This window comes from Gobio gobio (genome assembly GCF_949357685.1).
Source record: "Gobio gobio genome assembly, chromosome: 10".
In the NCBI taxonomy this organism is placed as follows: domain Eukaryota; kingdom Metazoa; phylum Chordata; class Actinopteri; order Cypriniformes; family Gobionidae; genus Gobio; species Gobio gobio.
This window is the reverse complement of record NC_137116.1, coordinates 4123085-4145464: the sequence shown is the minus strand read 5'-3', so window position 1 is coordinate 4145464 and position 22380 is coordinate 4123085. Positions and strand designations below refer to the sequence as shown.

The following is a 22380-nucleotide window of genomic DNA, read 5'->3' as shown; positions in this document are numbered from 1 at the left end:
CTTCACAGCAGCGGTAACTTGTTATTTTTTTGTAATTTGATGCAAAAGTAAAATAATACAAAGTATTAGTGTTATAAATGTGCATACATAATAAAAAAAAAAAGTGGATTTACGATATTGATGACCATTAAAACACGTCATCATAGTCCGTGAAAAGGGTCTATTGGACGTCAAGTGGCAACCCAACCAATCTTTTTTGTATGAAGTTGCATGATTTGATTCATATGATTATTTGAAAAGCATGAAGGTCCACCTCTAAACATTACCGTCACTAAGCAAGAAAACATACAAATTCATACAAATTCATACGAATTAGCTGCCAAATTGCCAAAACGTAAAATAGTTATAAATTGCCATGAGATTGTGTTGGTGGCAATATATCTTACACTCTCAGAACAGACCTGGGACGTGTTTTGGTGTCACCACTTGAGAACATTTACAAAAAGCTTTGCCTTTACAAAAACAAAGAGATGTTTTCTGCCAAGGTTCACATATGTCCCATCCATGATGGCACAAATTAATTACTAAGGCAGTTATAGAAAAGATCTGCATGCATTGGATATTTAACAAAATCTGCTGTTAATTGCCTGGCAACTTTCCTTTTGAAGTGAAACTATTAAAGTGATTCTATGTTGACAGTTCATATGCCACGATACTGTAATGGTATTAAACCTTAAGGGAGGGTCTCATTTTATTACAAACTATCGTAATTTCATTAAAATTGGCGCTGGTTGTGAGATCAAAGCCAGTCATCTGTCTTCAATCTTATTTTACAGTATCAGTAATAGGTACCAGCTTTGGTGCTTCACGTCTTGCCTGTCTTTGCTTTGATTAAAACTGGACATTTCAAACGTTGCACCATGCTAAGTGTTTGTGTCCGATAATCAGAACATCCGCTTAATGAGTGTAACTGTGTCACGGAAGTAATTTGAAAAAAAAAAAAACAACAAACCAAAAAAATTAGATTTTCTTTTCTGTCCACCCTTCAGCAAACCGTTCCCACTTTCCCATCCTAAAGGCAAATTTCCAAACCTGCATCAAATTTACTCTGTTTACGCCTGCTGTTTATTTACTCTTGACCACTGTAAACTCTAGAGTGTATATCCTGTCGATGAATGATAATGTCCATCATGCACAACCTGTTCCACTTACTCTGAGCTCAAGGCTGAAGGGAAGATGTAGCTCTTGAAGTGCATAATATTTCTTCTAATTAAAGGGTTAGTTCACCCAAAAATGAAAATGATGTCATTAATTACTCCCCCTCATGTTGTTCGACACCCGTAAGACCTCCGTTCATCTTCGGAACACAAATTAAGATATTTTTGTTGAAAGCTGATGGCTGAGAAAGGCCTCAGATAGGCCTCCATTGGCATTCAGTACATTCACACTCACAAGACCCATAAAAGGCACTAAAAACGTTGTTGCAAAGTCCATCTCACTACAGTGGCTCTACAATAATTTTACGAAGCGACGACAATAGTTTTTGTGCGAAAAAAAATATCAAAATAACGACATTATTCCACAAGTTCTTGTCTTCCGTGTAGGCCTCGGACGTGAACTTTTTGCTAGTTCAGTGTTTAAGTAGCCCAATTCCACGGGAAAACCATGGACTTGGCAACACTGGCTGTCACTCGCTATTAAAGGATACGCTTCCAGCGCATCGCACACACATTGCACCAGAACCGTTTTCGGAACCAAAACGTAGGAATTTCGCGCGGATCTGGTATTTTTCAAAAATCAGTTTCGGTTCTGCATAAGAACCGGTTCTCGGTTCCCAACCCTAGTCATGCGCGAGACGCTGCAAAAGACGCGAACGCACCAAGCAACATCAAAGAATTAGCGCTGGCAAAAGCTGACTGTTTTGTAGCCTCGCGCCGGCTGCGTCCCGCCCAAAAAACGGCTCTAGAACACACCAAAAGGACTAAAGGCGACTGCCAACTAGCACGTGCGTTCTGAGTCGGCATGTAAGTAAATATATCAGCAGGTATTTTTGACATTCAAAAAAGGAAGCCAAAATTAGGACTGCAGATATATAAACTGTAAACAAAGCAGCGCTTACTTACCATTTTGAATATCAATCATGCTCATCACTTTCTTCATTTCAGGCATCTCATGTTATTATGAAAATATTAGTGCATTTAAATGCTCAGCCTTCTGTCTGTACCATCTTGACTTCTTTGCTCACTTTCATCCCTTTCGCTTTTATTCTCGTGCGCTGACTTGATCGCTAAGCCATTCAGAGTTCTCTCTCACCGATGGCCTGATGCTGATTCAAGCCACTCAAAAACGGCCTGACATTGCCTGACGGCCATTGGCTTGGTGTGTCCCGGCCTTAAAGCAGCAATAGGTAACTTTTCAACCTTTATAATATATTTTCAAACCTCTTGTGATGATACATCGACTTACAATAGGTTGAATGACACGTCTGCCATAGCCTGACGGGGTCTGTATCGTTTTTAATCGTACTTTTAAACTTCGGGTTTCGGGTAGTAACCCGAGAAAAAAAAGAACTACAAAATTCGACTGCTTTACGGCATGTATACGTCACTTCCACCACCACCCCCACTTCCTTAAATTCGGACGTGCGAGCCAAACTATCATTTGTTTCCAGAATGTTATAGTCATGGCCGAAGCAGCACAGAAAAATAAGAAAGCAAAGGTTTTGTCGGAGGAAAGCAAAAAGTGGAAACGAGAAAGTGATCGGATTAAAGGCAGGACGACGATCAACATTGGGCCAGCGTTTGCTCGTTGGCGTGAGCTGAAGGAGGAGGGGCTACATTCTTGCAAGTAAATACGTAAGACGTACAAAATCATATTTTAGGATACCTAACATGTCTGTGATATTGGTTTATTTGTCTTGCCTCAAGCTATAATGCAAATCGATTTTTCAAATTTGCAGATTCATCTAGGGTAGCTTGATATTATAATATTGACGATATATGGTTATTACCTACCACTCAAACATTGAATTGAAGTATCATATAGATTCTGTAAAACGGTAACCAATAGACTAGGCTACTATAATGACGCTGGCTTGTAAACGTGAGAATCGCGATCATTTGGCGTTTGAAAAAAATAAAACCCATGAAATTATATTCATATGACAAGCTGAAACATATGCCACTGTACCTGGGATGAAGACATTTCACACGCGACGCAAGCAGAACACCTGCATGTGAACTCCTTCGACTGACAGGTGAACTCCTCCCGCAGTGTTCAGGGCTATCATAGTTGTCATGTCAACAAATGCACGTGCGATGCATCCACTGATGTAGAATGACAGTTTATGACAGTAGTAGATGACAATACTGTTTCCCAACTGTAGGGGGACCCCGAGAGCAAAAACTACCTAGTGCTGCTTTAAGAGTGATTGACTCTGCTCGGAAGAACGTCGGAGAAACACCGATCTCAAATTCTGTTGTGTGGGGGGAATCCTGAGGACAAACACACATGCTCTGTAGATTGTCACGTGGAATGAAATGATACCCAATCAGAAAGCGTGCTGACGGAAGCGCAAAACGACTTAATCCAAACCATTTTCTTTTTCCCCCCGAAAATTTTCTGTAAAAAACACTTACCGCCATTTCTTCTTGCTTGTCATCCTCCATGTGTGTTTACTCTAAAGTCACGTTTGACCACGTGGATTTTGCAAGATTTCCCATGTTTACAGTCGGGAATCTGTTTGGTTTGTGAATGGAATCTGTTAGTGTGTGTTGTGCTGTCTTGGTTATAGATTGCGGCACTTCAAACACTACAGGAACAAAACTGTTAAATCTATGATTTTTTTATTGTCATGTTTGTGGTCTCTCACACTTTGAAGGTCTCAGACAACAGCTGAGGGAGACAGCAAATTTGACATCTTTCTCTTTTCTGACCAACGTAATCAATCTCTCCGAATTTTTTCCTCTTTTGGAAAGTCATAGAAACACTATTTTGCTGTTGGGACAAATGGGAACCCCGAAATGTGAAAAGGGTCCATTAATTTTATTTAATGTGCCATTTAGCAATCTACGGAAGCTTGTTTCTGCCACAGAATAAAACATTTTAAAGGATATTTATGACTTTTTATCTCACAATTGCGAGTTTACATAACTTACATAAAGTCGCAATTAGGCCTGTCGCGAAAGTCAATAAATCAATTAATCGCACAATTAAAAAAATGAGCTTGATCATTTTTCCGGCCGCAATAATTCCAGCGTCCGTTTTTATATCCATTTTTGCCGAGCTTTACATTATATGATCACGCTCGTATACATGTAAATGCTTCCAAGAGCAACAAGACACAAGAGAACACACTGTATGTCAGTGTCCTATCTGTGTGGCTGCGTCTCATGTCAGCTAATCGAGGGACACTCTGACACACACACACTCGACGCACAGACAGACTCGTGTCAGTCTCCTGCTCACATCGAGTTCTCTTTTGCTCTTGAACAAACAATAACAACAACACAGAGAAATTTGAGTATTCTCATATTAGGAGTCTTAAATTAGTTAAATAACGTCTTAAATGAACTTAAAGAGTTGTGAGGAAATGAGATGCGCGGGACAGCACATGAGATCCGCGTCATGTTCGTCAGAGGCTGTTCTTAAAGTGACAGGAGCACTGATGATGCCTGTCATTAATGTTCATCAAAGAACAACGGGAACAGAGAAAATTGTAGCTTTAATGATGATTAATCTATATTTAATTTATTATTTATGCAGTTAAGATAGGTGTTTGATTACTATTACATTTCTGTATATGTCTAACAGGGAAGGCACAGGTAAATATAACATTTATTATAATGGGGTTATATAAAGATTGTTTTAAGTTCACTTCAATTAAAAGTGTTTTTTTAAAGCCTAATAAATGTTGAAATTGGTAGCTTTCAGTTATTCTGTAATGTAACGTCATTAATGTTTCATAGAGACATTAGCATCAGTGAGACTGGCCTTCATTCATAAAAACATGCCATTACAACACATATTTAAAATAAGCTGTCAATAAATTGTTTCTACATTAATTTGGAGAGTAACTGAAATTATTACAATACCAAAACATTAAAAATGTATTAATCGTGATTAATTATAGAACATTTTTTGATTAATTAGTAAAAAAAATTCATCGATTCCCAGCACTGCCTAAAACACAATCATCCGTTGCAGTTTTCCAGCTGTTTATTCAAGTGCATTTTTTTTTGTTAACAGACTGAGAGTCCATTGCTTTTTTTGTTTTGGTTGTTTTGTTCATTTATTATGGATATTTAAAATGCTTTCCGTTTTGAGTGTTAAATAGTCTTTAGAAATAAAAGTTTATTGATCTTTGAAAAGGTGTACCTGCATTATTATGCCATTATCATTATTTTAGATGAAAATGGTCTCAGAACGACAATATTATTGTTTATCGCAATAATTTCTTGGCCAATTTATCGTCCAGCAAAATTTGTTATCGTGACAGGCCTAGTCGCAATTGCATGTTATAAAGTCACAATTGCAAGATATAAACTCACAAATCTGACTTTATAACATGCAACTTTGACTTTATAACTCACAATTGCGACATTATATCGCAATTCTGAGATAAAAAGTCAGAATTGTGAGATAAAAAGGTGCAAATACCTTTTTTATTTTTTATTCTGTGGCAGAAAAAAGCTTCCATAGCAATGAATAAATCTTAAATAGTTGATATCACATTAATAGATCAGTGTGGGAAAAAATGTACAGATGCAGAAGAAATCACCAACAAATTATGTAAACAATAAGGATGGACCTTATAGGGGTTACAGGCCAGTTCACTAAATAGTCGCTTGCCATTTCCGGTCAATGCTGCTCATACATCCATTTTTATGCACCAAACTCTGAACATCTTTTGAAGATTTGATACCGCTAACCTTGCAAACATTGGAAAATCCAGAAAATGCTTCTTCTTCAATGGCTTTTGCTTGTGTGCATGCGACTGACGGTCAGTGAATGGACTGGGGGCGGTTTGCGGGTGTCTAGACTAGCTGTCCATGACTTGCATTTCCTTTCTTTAACCTCAAAAAAATCCTCAAGCAATTGGATGATTGCATAATAAGCTGTTAAATTCATCCCTTAGGCTTGAGCCCAGTGCTGGTAATTTCCTTCTCGAAAGGCTAGGATGCAATTTGGTACCAACAGTAATTCTTATTGATTTATCACGCAAGTCGAAACCATGTGCACGTCTTTACTTAGTAGTAAAACATGACTTTCCCTCATGTGCTATGCCTATGGGTAAACATCCCATTAAAGTGCAATGACAACAAGACCCTCTGCCAGAATTCGGGTTCTTTGGGATTTTAACCAACCGCCTACACCAGCAAACAGCTTTCTACAGGATAAAGGAAAAAGCCGAAGTGTCATATTTGTACATTTCCTTCTGCATGCTTTGGCTGTGTAAAAAGTGCCAATCAACCTCCTGTCCATTGGATTTCTTGGAGTGGCAATTGCTTGATACAAAATTGCAAAGTTTACAAAGAATGTACCTTTACATCTGTAGTCATTTGTTATTTTTGGCTTCCACTGGCTTCTCAGTTGGAGGCTTTTGACAGTCAGAGGCTCTGAATCTCTGACCCCATTTCTCCTGTTCTGTAATCCTTGGCTCACTTCTCTTCCATTCGGATACTTTAGGGTCACTAGTGGTTAAATGCCTTGCTTAAGAGCCCAATACTGAAAGGTCATGGGAAGCTTTTAGTTTCTAGCCCTGAGCATTAGCCACTACTAGAAGCAGTGCCCATTAGATTGAAATGTTAACTTTCAAATCCAGGGTGATAAAAATGTAGTGGGTTTCCAACAAGTAAAAATGATATGCAGTCTGTCCTCAACTAACCTCTTATGCAACAAGCAATCAAACAAAATAACTATGAGGACTTCTAATGCAGTATTTTCCAGATTTGCAGTTTGAAATGTTATTCTGCATTTTTCTTTTTTATTAGTGGTGAAGCCATTGATAGTGGAGGACACGTATCTGCTATGTCCAGCTCCTGTTCTTCGAGAGGAGGGAACGTAAGTGTCCCAGCGAAAACTTTTGCATTCTTTCTAGTAACAGAATTTTAACTGTGCCTGTACTCATGAAGGAACAAAAGACTTAAGTATTTTTTTCCCATGTGTATTGCAGGGCAGCCTCCCTTTACGTTAGCATGAACGAAGGCCTGAGTTTTATCTCTAGTTCGGTTACTATCACCACTGTAAGCTGTGTAAGTATTATTCAAACTCATCTTTCTTTATTTATTTTTTTGTGTTTTTGTGTTTGACAACCAATGTTGGGACAGCTGCGCTACTGTTGAAAAGTTTGTAGCCAGTATAAGATTATTTTTTTTGAAAGAAGATTCTTATGGTCAACAAGGCTGCATTTATAATAGAAAATAAAGTAAAATGACTTATTTTCATATTTTATTATGCAAAGCTTAATTTTTAGCATCATTACTCCAGTCTTTCAGTGTCACATGATCCTTCAGAACTCATTCTAATCTGATTTCTGATTATTATTATTTCAAAATGGTTATGCTGCTTGAAGTGTGGAAAGTGATGAGGTTTTGGAGTATGGAGGTGTGAAAGTTTTTTTGGTTACACTTTATTATATTATATGTCCGTGTTACAGTGTAATTATATATTTAAGTACTAAGTAATAATAAATAATAAAAAATTAACTACATTTACTTACTATAGGGTCAGGAATAGAGACAGAGCACATTTAGGCCACGCCCACACAGAGGGGGGAAACAATCCAACACTCTCCATTGACTTTGTATTGCGTGAAGCGGCCTCATTGTCATTTCTGACTTATAACAAAAAACAGAAAAGTGTCTAAAAGCTGCTATGTTACAGGGTTTTTTGTAGCTTTTTTGCTGTACACCTTGTCACAAATCGTGCCGCTCTGTCTATAGGGGTTGGTTTGGGGTTAGTTGCATGTAATTATGCATAATTTATAGTTATTACAACAGTAATTATATGTAACGTGTAACAAGAACACTAAAATACAATGTTACTGTTTTTTTCAGTATTCTTTGACAACATTTATTTTAAATGGAAATGTTATGTAACATTGTAAATGTCTTCACAGTCATTTTTGATCAAGCCATTTCTTAAAAAACTAAAAATCTGATTCTGACCCCAAACTTTTGATTGGTACACTCTCAAAAAAAGAGTACAAAATTGTACCTTTTAAGGTACAAGTGGCTGTCACTGGGGCGGTACCCTTAAGAGTAAATTTTTGTACCTCTAAGTCGGGGTAGGCAAGTTCGGTCCTAGAGAGCTGATGTCCAGCAGAGTTTAGCTCCAACCCTACTAAGCCCCCATAGTATAAAACTCATGGCTCCCAGCATGCATTGCAGCATTAGGTATGTCACCATTGTTGAGATTTATATGCTGATTCTTGATATCTGTGTGCGTCAAAAAAACAAAAACAGCCTAGAATGCATTTAAAAATCCAAATTCAGAATGTCTGATCTGTGGCAAGACAGTTGTTGGTGAATATTATTTATTAACATTTTTGATTTGAACAGATTATGTGTTTTGTTAATACTGTAACAAAAACCACAAACTCGCATAAAAAGTCAAGAGTCAAACTGCCCAACTAAATGAAACACTGATCACCCTAATGGTGACCAAATATTTTCAATACAACATCAACATCTAAACCTCTGTTAATTCTCAATAAGAACTTTTATAGACGTCTTTTAGGGTTGGAGCCAAACTCTGCAGGACAGCGACTGTCTAGGACCAAACTTGCCTACCCCTGCTCCAAGTAGAGGAAAACAATGATATAACTGTACCCGTAGGACCAATTGTGTAGGCTACCTACAGTTATACGTTTTGTTCCCCAAGGAACACAATTGTGTCTCCACTGTACCTTTTTTCTGAGAGTGTATTGTACCTTTAAACTATAGCTTGCCAAGTATAGAAAAGTAGCTAACTACATCAAAACTGTTTTAAAGGGACAAAGTCTTTTATAAATATAACTTTCAGGTTATATAAAACAGTTAAGGAAAGTGTATTTTTACATAAAATGACAATGTTACATTAAAAAGAGATGCTTACCAAACTGTACTTCTACACGTTGGAGTACGTTTTAGTTGTTTTATTTACTCCGCAGTCCGCACCACCAGTAATTACAATGCTAGAAGCATCATTATTACTCAAATGGATTCTCTAGCTAACAGTCATTATTGCAGCATTTTTGCTTTTGAAAATGCAGCCAAATTACTCAGTAAAAAAATGTGTGAAAGGAAAATAACAGGGTCCAACTACAATCTGCGGGCTGGGAACTTTTGTGCAAACAAAGGGGGGAAAAAAGTAACTATTTATTAAAAGGATTGCTGGAATGTCTGATGCCTGTAAAGTGGTGCCAGTCAAAGCTCTTTAGAAGAGCACAATATGTTTCCCGCCAGCCAAAGAGTCAATGGGTTATGAGATCTCCCAGTGAGATCCCTTGTAACTTAGTTCATTCCCTCGTTTATTAATCTCTGTCGTCATGCATCACCTGTTATTTTCACAGCTAGCACCCTTACATGGAACCATTGTTTGAACTGGAGGTTGAAGGACTGACATCATCTTTTTGTTCCATTACATTTTCCAAATGTTTTTCTGCATGATGTTGGATCTGATGTGATGACAAAAAACGGTCCCAGTCAGAGTGTTGTTCATCTGTTCCTTCCTGCAGTCTGATGGTACGATCCTGGCCATAGCGCTACTGATAGTGATGCTACTGCTGATTCTGGCTCTCCTGTGGTGGTTCTGGCCTCTCTGCTGCACTGTGGTGAGTCCTCTGCGTGAAACAGCTCAACTTCTGTGCTGTTTCCTCAAATAGATGTGCTGCTACATATTAGGACTTGTGTGCAAACCTTGCTCTGCAGAATTACACAGCACACTCATGAAAACTTAAATGGATGAATGTGCATGCTCTATTCTGCAGGGGAAATTTAAATGATAATGTATCAAATCAAACATCTGGAAACAAAAAAACAATGGTGAACAAAAATTGCGAAGTAGTCCTCAGATGCCATGTTCATTATTTACAGGAATAATCTCACATTAGTTTCGAATAATAATCTCGAAATGATTAACTTGCAGATTTATTACTCCACCATGACAGTTCTTGTTGAACCAACTTTGAACAACAGATTTTCGACAACGTTTCTAAGGTTTCGGGAAACAATTGCGAATAGCTAGCTATAATTCTATGGTAGTTAATCAGAGTTACATTGTTGTATAGGAAATGCACGCCTGGTCTCATGGGACGTGACTACACACATTTCTGCTAAATCTCAACATCTGCTAAAATGTAGCTAAAATTCACTGCAGTTTCCTGGTAAAATGACTTTTACTCCCTTTAAAGGACTCCTATTATGTCCCTTTTTACAAGATGTAAAATAAGTCTTTGATGAAATTCTAGCTCAAAATACCCAATAGATAATTTTTTATAGAATGTTACCACTTTGTGGGGGTTGAGCAAAAACATGCCGTTTTTGTGTGTCCCTTTAAATGCAAATGAGCGGGTGCTCCCAGCCCCCTTTCTAGAAGAGGGCGGAGCTTCAATAGCTCTTGCTTCAGCATACCGGAAACAACACTGAAAAAACAGGAAAACACATGTTGTCCAATTTACTTAATCGTATTATTTGTGATCTACGCAACAAATTTGTGTTTCTCTTCTAAACATGATTTCATTGCTTTCGATTAATGTAATTCTCTAAAATGTGCAATCTACTAGATTAAATTATTTGGGGTGAATGTGAACCAATTAAGTACTCGAAAATGATTTTTGCTGAAACTGTAGTTCCCAGCATGCTTTGCTCGGGACTTGACGACTAGAGTAAAATTGTTGAAATTAAGTGTTATTTTATGTGTTTTTGGGCAAAATGAGAAAAAGGGGGAGACTTTATATTGTTTATTAGTGTTTAATGTTTAATTATGTTGGAATTATTCAAACCATTTAAATTACACTGGGTTACCATAGTGGAGAAGAGCGGAAGCGATTGCTTAGGCTGTGGACTGACTCAGCACATGTCATTAAATAGCATTTCACACTTAGCACATATATGCAGGCTATTGTTGGCAAATATAATGAAAGCTACTGAGTACTGTATTATAGATCAGTCAAGTGACAACAAAAATATATAAAAATAAACATGTGTTTTGATTAAAGAGGCAGGGTCTCAAGCCCCCGTGTGCACCACTGTTGTTAGGGAGCCATATTAAAATCATTGTGAGACTACTCAATTCGGTTACTTAAAAATTACTTAATTCCATTATGTTGAAATTATGTGAACAAATTATGTTTGTTTAACTTAATTGAATCATGTGGAACCGATGTACATGATTAAATCATGTAAATCCAACACCATTTTTTTCAGTGAACAAAACAGGCAACAACAAAACAATCTCACACACGGAAAATGTCAAAAAGCCGGAGTTTCAAACCGGAGTCGGACAATGATGGCGAGACTCAAGAAGAAGTGACAACATGTAGAATGCAGCAGAACGTTTCTGAATAGTTCATTGATTAATTTATGTAGTAGATGTGACGTTAACTTCATCTTATCTTCAAGTCACCGATTAGCATGTTCCGTCATGATAATCTATAAATTAGGGTTAGTTACGCTAATACTAATACAGCAGAGTCTGTCAGCAGTCGTGGGCGGGGCCTGACATCACTTTGTACAGAAAATGAAATGCTTTATGGGGTTTTATGGGGATTCAAAAAAAGCACTGGGTTTTTTAGGATGCTTTTTTCATGCACGAAACGCAATATGTGAGTTCACTCATACATCTAGCAAATGTACATAGAAAAACAATGAAAAGTAGAGTATTGGAATTAGGGATGCACCGAATCCAGATTTTTGGGGTTCGGCCGAATACCGAATCCACTGGTTAAGATTCGGCCGAATCCGAAACCGAATACCGAATCCTACTCCCATCCTCAGTCCATTATCACAGTAAACACATGAATTAAGTAAACAACGTCCACAGCAGTGTAGGGATGCTATTGACCATTTAACCGTTAACCGAAAGTAAGAACTTTGACCGATTAATACATTTTTTAAATGTTTTAAATGTTTTTAAGTTTTGTTTTTTTTGATACATGGTTAAGAAAGGTGCTGTATAGCGTTATTTGTTACCTCACGGAGCGCGTCGACATGTGCAACCACAAACCAGATATATCTCACAAAATGAAGCAATGGAGAAGCTAACTGTGTGGGACCATTTCGATAAAAAATACAGCAGCAGTACAAGCTCCTGACTGGTGGAAAGCAAATGAAAGGCGCTGGCCGCTCTAGCGGGGCGTTATCTCTGTATTCCCGGGACATCAGTGCCATCTGAAGCCTTGTTTAAGGCTTTTAATAGTGTGGTTTTGGTCAAGTTTACTAAAGTAAACATTGTCGCGAAAGTTCTTCTCGCCGCTGTTTCCTGATGGTTTATAGAACTATTACCCCGAGTCGTCCTCTGTCGTTTCAAAGAACAGCCCAACGGAGAGCGCAGGGGGCGCGCGCGCTGTCATTGGAGGCTTGCACGCAGCGGAGACAGAAGGATTGAGAGGGTGTTTTCTGCCGTGGTTTTAACTGTCAACAGGCTGCGCTCCAGACTAACCCACCTCACTTAGACATGTTACTTAAAAAAACCCTGAAAAAAACATACAAAGTGTAGATTGAGGTAAGCGTGCTATTTTTATTTGACAAAAAACAAAACAAAAAAACATTCCGGTTCTTCTAAGCTTAAAATGGATTCAGTGTATTTTCGTTTTGTCATCTTAATTTGGTAATTATTTAAGTGAAAAATATTTAGTGTAGGCCTATTTATTTTATTATTTTTATTTATATTTTATCTGGTTAAATTATCTGTTTGCATGGTAAAATAAAATACATTTTGGCTGCTGTCTGTAGATTCCCTCATGCACAACTCGTATTCTTTCAGATGTTTCATATGCAAATGTGTTTAGGGTCCTTGCAACCACGAGACAAATCGGCATTGCAAATTGAACATGTAGCTCGACTTGAATCGCCTTCTTTTGACTTAAAGTAGTATACTGCCACGTTATCTGTTCATGAGTTCCATTTTCACTTTCAACGGCGGCGTCATTATGTTCGACCAGCGGAGGCGCATAGTGCAAACCTAGGGTTCGGTTCGGTGGAAAAAAATTCTGAGGTTCGGCAGAAACCGAACCCCGTCAAAAAGCCCAATATTCGGCCGAATCCGAACCCGAATCCTGGATTCGGTGCATCCCTAATTGGAATGCTATTTTTTTCTGTAGGAAAGGCCCCTAAGAGTTTAGTACTCTCATTTGTGTCTTTACCATATTTATAACCATTTCTTAGATTCTCACAGATTTCCCCCCACATTCTGTGACAAAATGTGCAGATTCTGCATGGGCCTATTTATTGGTTAGATTTTCAATATTCAAAAGATTGAAAATCTCATATATGTACTCAGAATTCACTGCAGCAATGGTTCTTATATTATGACCCATTATGTTAACCAATAACAATTTGAAAAGATTTAATTGAAGATTTAATTTCATTAAATGTGGAGGGGATTCTCATCTTTCAGAAATCAATATCTATTACAAAGATGAATTTCACAAAAAGTTGTATATAAGGTTCATGTGTTCGTTTAAGTTTCATATCTTACCTGTTGGATTCCTCTTCCCAATAATTATACAAATACAGAGAGATGACTTGAGCAAAACAGAATTACCTAAAGAGACATTTAATACATCCTAGGCCTAGGAACGAATGGGAAAAGTTAGGAGATGGTTACTTTAAAGGGTAGGGTTGTGGGCAAGATGTACACCTTCATTCTGAATGACCTTTGGTTGACTTCCAGGTTTGTTTGTTTGACCATGTAATGAGCATTTCTCTTGCTAAACTAAATCCCAGTGGTGTCCAGGCATTCTGTGCAGGTTGTGTTAAGTTAGTTTTCATGCCCTATTTGTCCTGTAATGACTTGTTAAGCCCTGACTGAGTATTTTAGACCCACACATGTTCAAGGCCACCTGGGATTTATGAACAAATTGGCCCACCAACTCTTGGATCTTATGTCACCTTTGAACTGTCAAGGTCAAATGTCAAAAGTGACTTTCCTCATTACATTTCCAGCAGAACCTTTTTTCCCCCACAAAGAACGTTTCAATACAGGAATTTAGAGATTATTAGAGAAAAGTTTGAATTAGGGGTGGGTCAAGATTGTTGATTATGTGGCTAAACCAATTGTTGATTAGTGAGGTTGACTCGTACTGTTATATATTTTTTCTTATTCTGACCAGACCGAGATCAGAATAGGGTCGAGTTTGAGTCAAGACAGAGTCCACATGAACCCAAGTCCATGTGCCAGCCACTGCTGTTGTCATTCATGCTTAAAATATCTTGATTCACAAGTTCACCCTTACATATAATCGGATATACAGTAGTAAAAAACTTTGTTTTGGCATGCTGTCCGATGGGAGGGCTATGAGCTTGAAATTTGTCCCGAACCCAGAGTACTCACCCCATCCCTGGTTGGGATAGGAAATAGTTAAGAGTGAGGAGTTGTGGTGGTGGAGGGATGCTAGAAAACTGTTGTGGGATAGAGGTAAGTCGGCTAAATACAGTATATATATATATATATATATATATATATATATATATATATATATATATATATATATATATATATATATATATATATATATATATATATATATATATATATATATATATATATATATATATATAAATATATATATATATATATATATATATATATATATGTGTGTGTGTGTGTGTGTGTGTGTGTGAGTATATATATATATATGCTGCTGTCTGTGTTTCCATCGCGGTCTAAAGTACTGTGAAGATTAGTCCGGTGACGTAGGACTGCACGCGACTTTACAGTTCCCACTGGATTTCGTCCTTTGCAAATAAATTTAATAAAGCCTGAACCTCGTCGTTGGCCCATCGGTCGTATTTTTTAAACTCCATTGTGGATTCGAATAGCAATCAACTCTTACTGCACGCACCGTGTCCGCAACAGACTTTTAAAAATAGTGGTTGAAATTAAATTCTGCGTCGAGTTGACCAATCAAAATGCTGTGTGAACTCAACCAATCAGCATGTTCAGCGCCCAAGTCCCACCCCCGGAAGTTCCTGAACTTAAAAAGTTCTACCTCGCGAGCAGGGCCGTTTTGAGGAGGAAATATTTACCCGGAACTTCATTTAGACCCTGGTTCCTGCGGTCTAAACACACAGAGTACCACCCCAAAGTCCCTAGATCCTGGGGAAAATTCCTGCGGTGGAAACGCAGCTTAAATCACCTGTACATGTACACTTACTGATGATTAGTGTTTGTTATTATTACAGTTCAATCGTGTAGGCAATACTGAATTACATTGTTGTAGTACTCAAGACAGGACTCTATATCTTTATACTCTAAGACTATATATCTTGGTCTTGTCATGGACTCGGTAACATGTGGACTTGGTCCTTGACTCGGACTTGACGCTCTTATAGTCTTGGTTTTGACTCTGACTTGAATGAGCTGGTCTCAACTACTGGGTAATACTGCTCTTCTACTATGGTCCTATCACTCAGAGCGGGAATCAACCCAGCATTAAAAGATTAGTTCACTTCAAAATGAAAATGTCCTGATATTTTACTCACCCCCATTTATAACCCCAAATCAGAAAAAGTTGGGACAGTATGGAAAAGGCAAAATAAAAAAAAAGAAGTGATTTCTAAATTTACTTTGACTTGTATTTCATTGCAGACAATATGAACACAAAACATTTCATGTTTTGTCTGGTCAACTTCATGTCATTTGTAAATATGCATCCTTTCCTGTCATTCAGACCTGCAACACATTTCAAAAAAAGTTGGGACAGTAAAGCATTTACCACTTTGTAATGTTGCCATTCCTTTTCACAACACTTAAAAGACGTTTAGGGACTGAAGACACCAAGTGATGAAGTGTTTCAGGTGTAATTTTGTCCCATTCTTCCTGCAAACCTTTTTTTTTTTCAAACCTGCAAAGTCTTAAGGTGGGCAACAGTACGGGGTCTTCGTTGTCGCATTTTGCGCTTCAAAATGCGCCACACATTCTCTATTGGAGACAGGTCGGGACTGCAGGTTTGCCAAAGTAGTCCTGAGCCTATGTGGTGATATCGCTTATAGATGAATGACGATTCTTGATGCAGTGCCGCCTGAGGGATCAGAGATCACAGTTGTTCAGCTTAGGCGTGCGCCCTTGTCTTTACGCACTGAAATTCCTCCAGATTCCTTGAATCTTTTAATTATGTTATGCACTGTTGAATGTGAAATATCCACATCTCTTCCTATCTTTCTTTGAAGAACATTGTTTTTAAACATTTCAATAAGAAATATCCTCGGCCAATCTTTGCTCCTAAAGGATTAGACCTTTCTTGGATGCTGCTTTTGTACCAAATCATAATTACAATCACCTGTTGACATCACCTGTTTCAAATCACATCAGTATTTAACCATTTTACCTCATTACTAGCCCTAAATTGCTCCTGTCCCAACTTTTTTTTAAATGTGTTGCAGGTCTGAATGACAGGAAAGGATGCATATTTACAAATGACATGAAGTTGACCAGACAAAACATGAAATATTTTGTGTTCATATTGTCTGCAATGAAATACAAGTCAAAGTAAATTTAGAAATCACTTCTTTTTTTTTTTTTTGCATTTTCCATACTGTCCCAACTTTTTCTGATTTGGGGTTGTAATCCAAGATGTTCATGTCTTTCTTTCTCAGTCGAAAAGAAATTATGTTTTTTTGAGGAAAACATTCCAGGATTTTTCTTCACATAATGGTTTTCAATTGCAACCAAAATGTTCAAGGTCCAAATCAATGCAGTTTCAAAGGGCTTACTAGTTGGTCTCTGTTACACTAGCACAAGCTGGTTGAAAGGTCATTGTTTCAAGTAGACATTGGTAGCTTGATCAATGTTGCCATGATGATGACCAGTCAAAACAAGCATGAAAATGCCCAACTCCAAAACATACACCATAATGTTCAATAGGATGGTTTTGACTGGTAATTTAAGATAATCAACAGCAGAACCTGCTATGGTCTTGGCCCGAGGTGTCAAATCCTGCTCCTTGAAGGCCACCTTTCTGCAGCTCCAACCCTAATTAAACACACTTGCAGAAAATAAAGGTTTTGGGTTCATTAGAAACGTACAGACGGGTGTGTTGAAATTCTGCAGGATAACATCAGACACCTCTGGTCTAGGCAGATTTCCAGGAGGGAACAATTTGACCTATAGATCCTACAGAGAGCGTTTTCCACAGGGCATTGTGCTTCTACTGCTTGAGACCCAAGCCTGGCCTTTTTCTTGATTTCTGAGGGACATATAATAATTCAGACTGTCAGTGAGGTTCAACTGAGGAATATCAGAATAACTAGACATGCCTGGAATTTGTCTGGAAAGACACACCAGGAAAAGAGAAGAAATGAGTCATTGCCATGTTAGAGGAGTGTTGAGCTCTGGAGTGAAGTTCATGGAAGGTTGAACCAGCTAAACCAGCTAAAATCCTGCTCAGCCATGATCAGTTTCCATAAAGACCAGCTGTTGAATATCATGGACTGAATTAGGATTAGCTTATTGCTATGTTTAAATAGCTTGGCTTTATTTATTAATATAAGTTCTTTGTGTGTTGGTGAAGTTCAAACCTGCTCAGCAAAAAAGTCTTGAAAAAGAAAATGGAAAAAGACTTGTCTGCCTGCCACTTGAAATCTCTCCGTGAACTTCAAGGGGGCACTGCACTGTTTGGGAAAGTTATCCTGTGTTACCATGGAAAATGAATTTGTGATTTGACCTTTGAAATAACAAGAAGGAATTGTGCCCATTCTCAATTTCACTAAGATCTATTGATTGCTAAGTAGCCTAATGCTTACATTTTACTGGAGGTACAGAGCCATATTTGCAATATTGAAATGCCCAACTGAAATGCTGTCTTTTTAATGAATAAAGCTGTTTTCACAGTAGGATAACCAGTATATGAAACATACTCTGTATGCCAATGCCATGCTCAAGTATTTTTGGGCAGTTTCTACCTACACGTTCAGAAATTTTAATTAGAACATAATGTGTATTGAAGTGAATTTGCATGTAATAAAATTAATATGTTGCCAATTTCGTCTTTTTTATATCTCAACAAAGATGGGAAACTTTGTAGCACTAGTGCAACAAAATTAAGAGAAAATGGTGTGCATTAGGTTAAATTAGGTGCAGGGCAGGTACAAGTGACAAGCACAGGGGCCAGGGCAGGGCAAACAATGGGAGGAACCCGGAGGGAAGGCAGAGTCCGATGGAGCCAAAGGGGTGGAGGGACGAAGCACAGCTGAAGTCTCGGAAGTCCATGGTGAAGGCAGAGTGATGACTGACCAATGTGCAGCCGGAGGGACTTGGAAGCCTGGTGGAGCCATAAGGACAGTGGTCCAAGGTGGAGCTGAGGGGGCAAGGAGCTACAGTGGAGCCGACAGGTCCACAGCCCGAGGTAGAGTGATAGGCACGGAGGTTCTAGGCAGAACAAACAGGTGGACAGTCCAAGGCTGAGCTGGCAAATCAGCCCGAGGTGGATCCATGAAGCACTGAGCAGGTAACATAGGAGCAGACGAATGGCTGATCAGAGGCAGTGCAGGCAGGGGTTTCACAAATGGCTTTCCTGACCGATACAAGACAGAGAGAAATCTCAGAAACGACCCTCATGGTCGACCCGGAACATGCAGACATTTAAGGTGGGAGCAGGGGCGCCGCTAGCAATTTTGGGCCCTATGAAAGAATATAAGGTTGGCCCCCTACCGTACCAAACATACAAGCCAACCTATAGCGATCCAAAAACGTTGTCAGCAATTTAATTAGGTATATCTGTGTAAAATAGCGAAATACCTGCTTCTCATCTCCATCACCTTCTCCCTCCTGACCTGCATATTTCCCTTCCCAAAGCTGGATACAGTCTTTACAAACTGATTGTTACTGTCGCTCGTTTAAAGCTTCTATCGTAACACAGCCGTTTAGTTTAGCTACACATCTCATCTTGCACTTCATGGCCGTTAACTGAAGCGTCACGCTGGAATTCGTGCTCAGCAGCTGTGAACATAAAACCCACAGAACTATGTATATGTTCGATTGATCGTATTTTATTTTGATAATGAACAGGCTGCGATGTCAAATTGCCAGTGCTAGAACTGACATATGTGCGTGTGCGAGGCGCGATCACTTGGATTTTTCCCTCAGTTAGTGGAAACAACTTAATATTCTGTTATTTATAGTCCTTTTATTTGTGTACATTAAAATGTACTCAGTTTTGATGACCGGATTTAAGCTATACTGCGAGTCAAATTCTAGGCTAGGACAGGACGGAACCATGCAGTGAATGGGGGGAAATGCAGAAATAAGACGTCATTTTGTTTTATTTGTTACTCTGGTAGATTATACATTTATAATTTCTATTACGTTACTACTAGTACTGTTACTAGGTTACTAATAAAACCAATCTCTGGGGGCCCCAAAAGTGTGTGGGCCCTTAGAATTGTCCTAACTTTCCCCCCCTTAGCGGCGCCCCTGGGTGGGAGTGGGAGGCAGGACAGGAACACAGTTATCAATAATTTGGTACTGGATCAGTGCTATAATCCTCTTGTCAAGTCAAGTCACCTTTATTTATATAGCCCTTTTTACAATGGAGATTGTCTCAAAGCAGCTTCACAGTGGTAAAAGGAAAATTATGAAACAGAATTTGATTCGGCTGTACAGCAACTCTGGAGAAAACAGTGATGTCATCCAGCTCAGTTCAGTTCTCATATAGTGTCAATGCGGGCGGATCAGTAATATAGTTGAATATTTAGTTTCCCCAACTAAGCAAGCCAAAAGCCAAAGGCGATTGTGGCAAGGAACCAAAACTCCATCAGGTGGAAGGATGGAGAAAAAACCTTGGGAGAAAAAAGGCTCAGTCGGGGGGCCAGTTCTCCTCTGGCCAACGAATGAACAGTAAATGATTATGATTCAGGCAACATTACAAGTCAGAAGTCAGATTAGATTGGAATATTCAGAATATTTGTCCAGTTCCATCTGGCTGAAGATCGGAGTCATCACGCAGGCGACGGTTTTGTTGAGGATCAGTACCACTGGATGTCGTGTCGATAAGGCCTTCAATGTTGGCCTCACCGACACGACATCCTTGTCATGTTGGTTTGGGTTTTGTTGATGTTCTGGTGTCTTTTATTTGAAATTCTCAAAGTCATGTTTCCTGCTTCCTGTTTGTCTTGTGCTTCCCCTGTTCCTCATGATAGCCTGCGATGTGCTCCCCCTGTGTATGTGTCATGTTCTGATTGGTTGTTCATGTCCGACTGGATGGTGGCGGTGGGTGGCACAAAATGTGCAGTGTGTGCTATAGAGTGGTGATCCTCCTCCATCTTGCTGATGGTAAAGGGGGACCTGCAGTGAAAAAGGACCCATTCCATGGACTCCTGAAAGCTCCCTTGAGGAAAAACACATACAGGCTGTCATCGTCATAGTGGACAAGGTGGCACAAATCCAGGAAGAGCTGTGTGTGTCTCTTGAGGGAGCTGTCCCTCTGGGATAGAAGGAGGATGCAAACTTCTGCTAGATCCTTTTTTAATGGTCTGTCCTTCTGTCAACTATGGTTGCAAAGTCAAGAATAATGAACGGATCTAATAACAGCAGTTTTAGTTTTATTAACAAAGAACTCTAGAAGAGAGTTCTCTAGAAGACTCTAGAAGACTAGAAACACAAACAACCACGTAAAAAGAGATGAGAACTGACCATGAACTAAAAAAAACAAAGGGCATAAATAACCAGACTAACTAATCAATGAAATGAATAACAGGTGTGTAAATAAATTAAACTGAATCATGGCAACAAGCTAAAAATAGGACACAAAACTAAAGCACGTGATAAACCCACCTAAAATAGAAACAAACCCAGATAATTACACTTAGTGGGGTGAGGAAAATAAACGTAATTTAAACGTAGATATTTGTTTTCAGATCTTGTTTTAAGCATAAACATAAAATTTGATATTGTTTTCAGAAAATAAGACTTAATATCTTAACTAATTTTCATTCTCAATTAAAGAATTGCTTCATATCTGCGTTACCCTCGGTTTTATTTTGGAGAAATGCTTTACTCTCACTGCAGTGTGCAACAAGTGTCATAGCAGCCGCCGAGCGAACGCACAGAGTAACGTCATAACATAATTTTCAACACACTCAAATGTATCTAATATGATAAACAGAGTTGCGTTACCTCAAACTCATGACCAGAAAAGCAGAAATGGTGCCGGCGACTGTGGCATAATAAAAGTCCCACTGCTCGCAAGGTGTGTGTTGCGTTCATCTTATTAACAATCGCTGCAGCGGCCTTGCTCAGCTCCACAACACTCTGCCCTGCTCTGCTTCATACTACAATAACGTTAATAATCGCATCCATGAACATGATTTCTGCCAGAGTCCTCTCCCGATTCTTTTCCACCGGCTGTGAGGTGAAGACCACATGTCCCAAGATTCTGCGCTCACACTTGGCGTCATCAAACTACGCCTTTGTTTTGAATAGGCGATCTCTAGCAGATGGAAAAGTTACATAATGAACCTTTAAATGTATTTTGATTTAAGAATTGTTAGATATTTGTAATGGAAAACAAAAGAGAAAATCATGTTTTGCAGTGTGGTGTTGTTCATATGCTCTCAATCATAAATAATCATCCTGACATGACTACATCACAGCAAGAGACCAAAGAAATGTTTATAAAAACACTCAAATTAATCAAATAATTTCCCCTTCAGTCCAATGAGAAAGCAAACGAGCTGTAATTATTACTACACTTTTTAATGTCTCTATCCTTGAAATGTTTTTCACATGATTCCCAGAATTCCAGATGAGTTTCAAAACGATAACAACATGTTATTTCACAAATGTTTTGCATGTGGATGAATACTAGATGTTTTTACACTCTTTAGCACTATAAGTAGCTTTCCAGTGATCTTTTGGTTGTTTTATTTGGTGCCTGACTTCCCACAACTGACTTTTAACTGATGCTGCCTTAACCTTCAATTCATGTCTTTTAAATTATATATTGCATGCCATGTCATATAACCAAAGCTGTAAATGGTCAATTTTTTTGTGTTAAATTTTCAGCTTTTCAAATAGTTTATAATACACTAACTGTTAACCTTATACTATACGCTATTTAATCAGAATTTACAAATAGTTGTTTCTTGTGGTCTAATGTGAGTAGGATTTGTGAAGAACTTTATCTTATTTATTAGTAAATAAATCAGTATAAGAATACATTGTTGATTTATAATATATTTAATATGATAATAATAAGATTGATAATAACAAAATTATTATAATTACAGTATATTGCAAAAC

The 22380-nt window shown here is 38.4% G+C and overlaps 1 protein-coding gene across 1 annotated transcript in view; it reads left to right on the top strand.

Annotated features, from left to right (window-relative positions):
* Positions 1 to 22380, top strand: part of antxr1a (ANTXR cell adhesion molecule 1a) — an 89529-nt gene that overhangs the window by 31778 nt on the left and 35371 nt on the right. The window contains exons 11-13 of the mRNA XM_079827732.1: positions 6933 to 7002; positions 7115 to 7193; positions 9659 to 9754. Of these exons, the coding sequence (XP_079683858.1) occupies positions 6933 to 7002; positions 7115 to 7193; positions 9659 to 9754 (245 nt within the window). The remainder of the gene's footprint in view (positions 1 to 6932; positions 7003 to 7114; positions 7194 to 9658; positions 9755 to 22380) is intronic.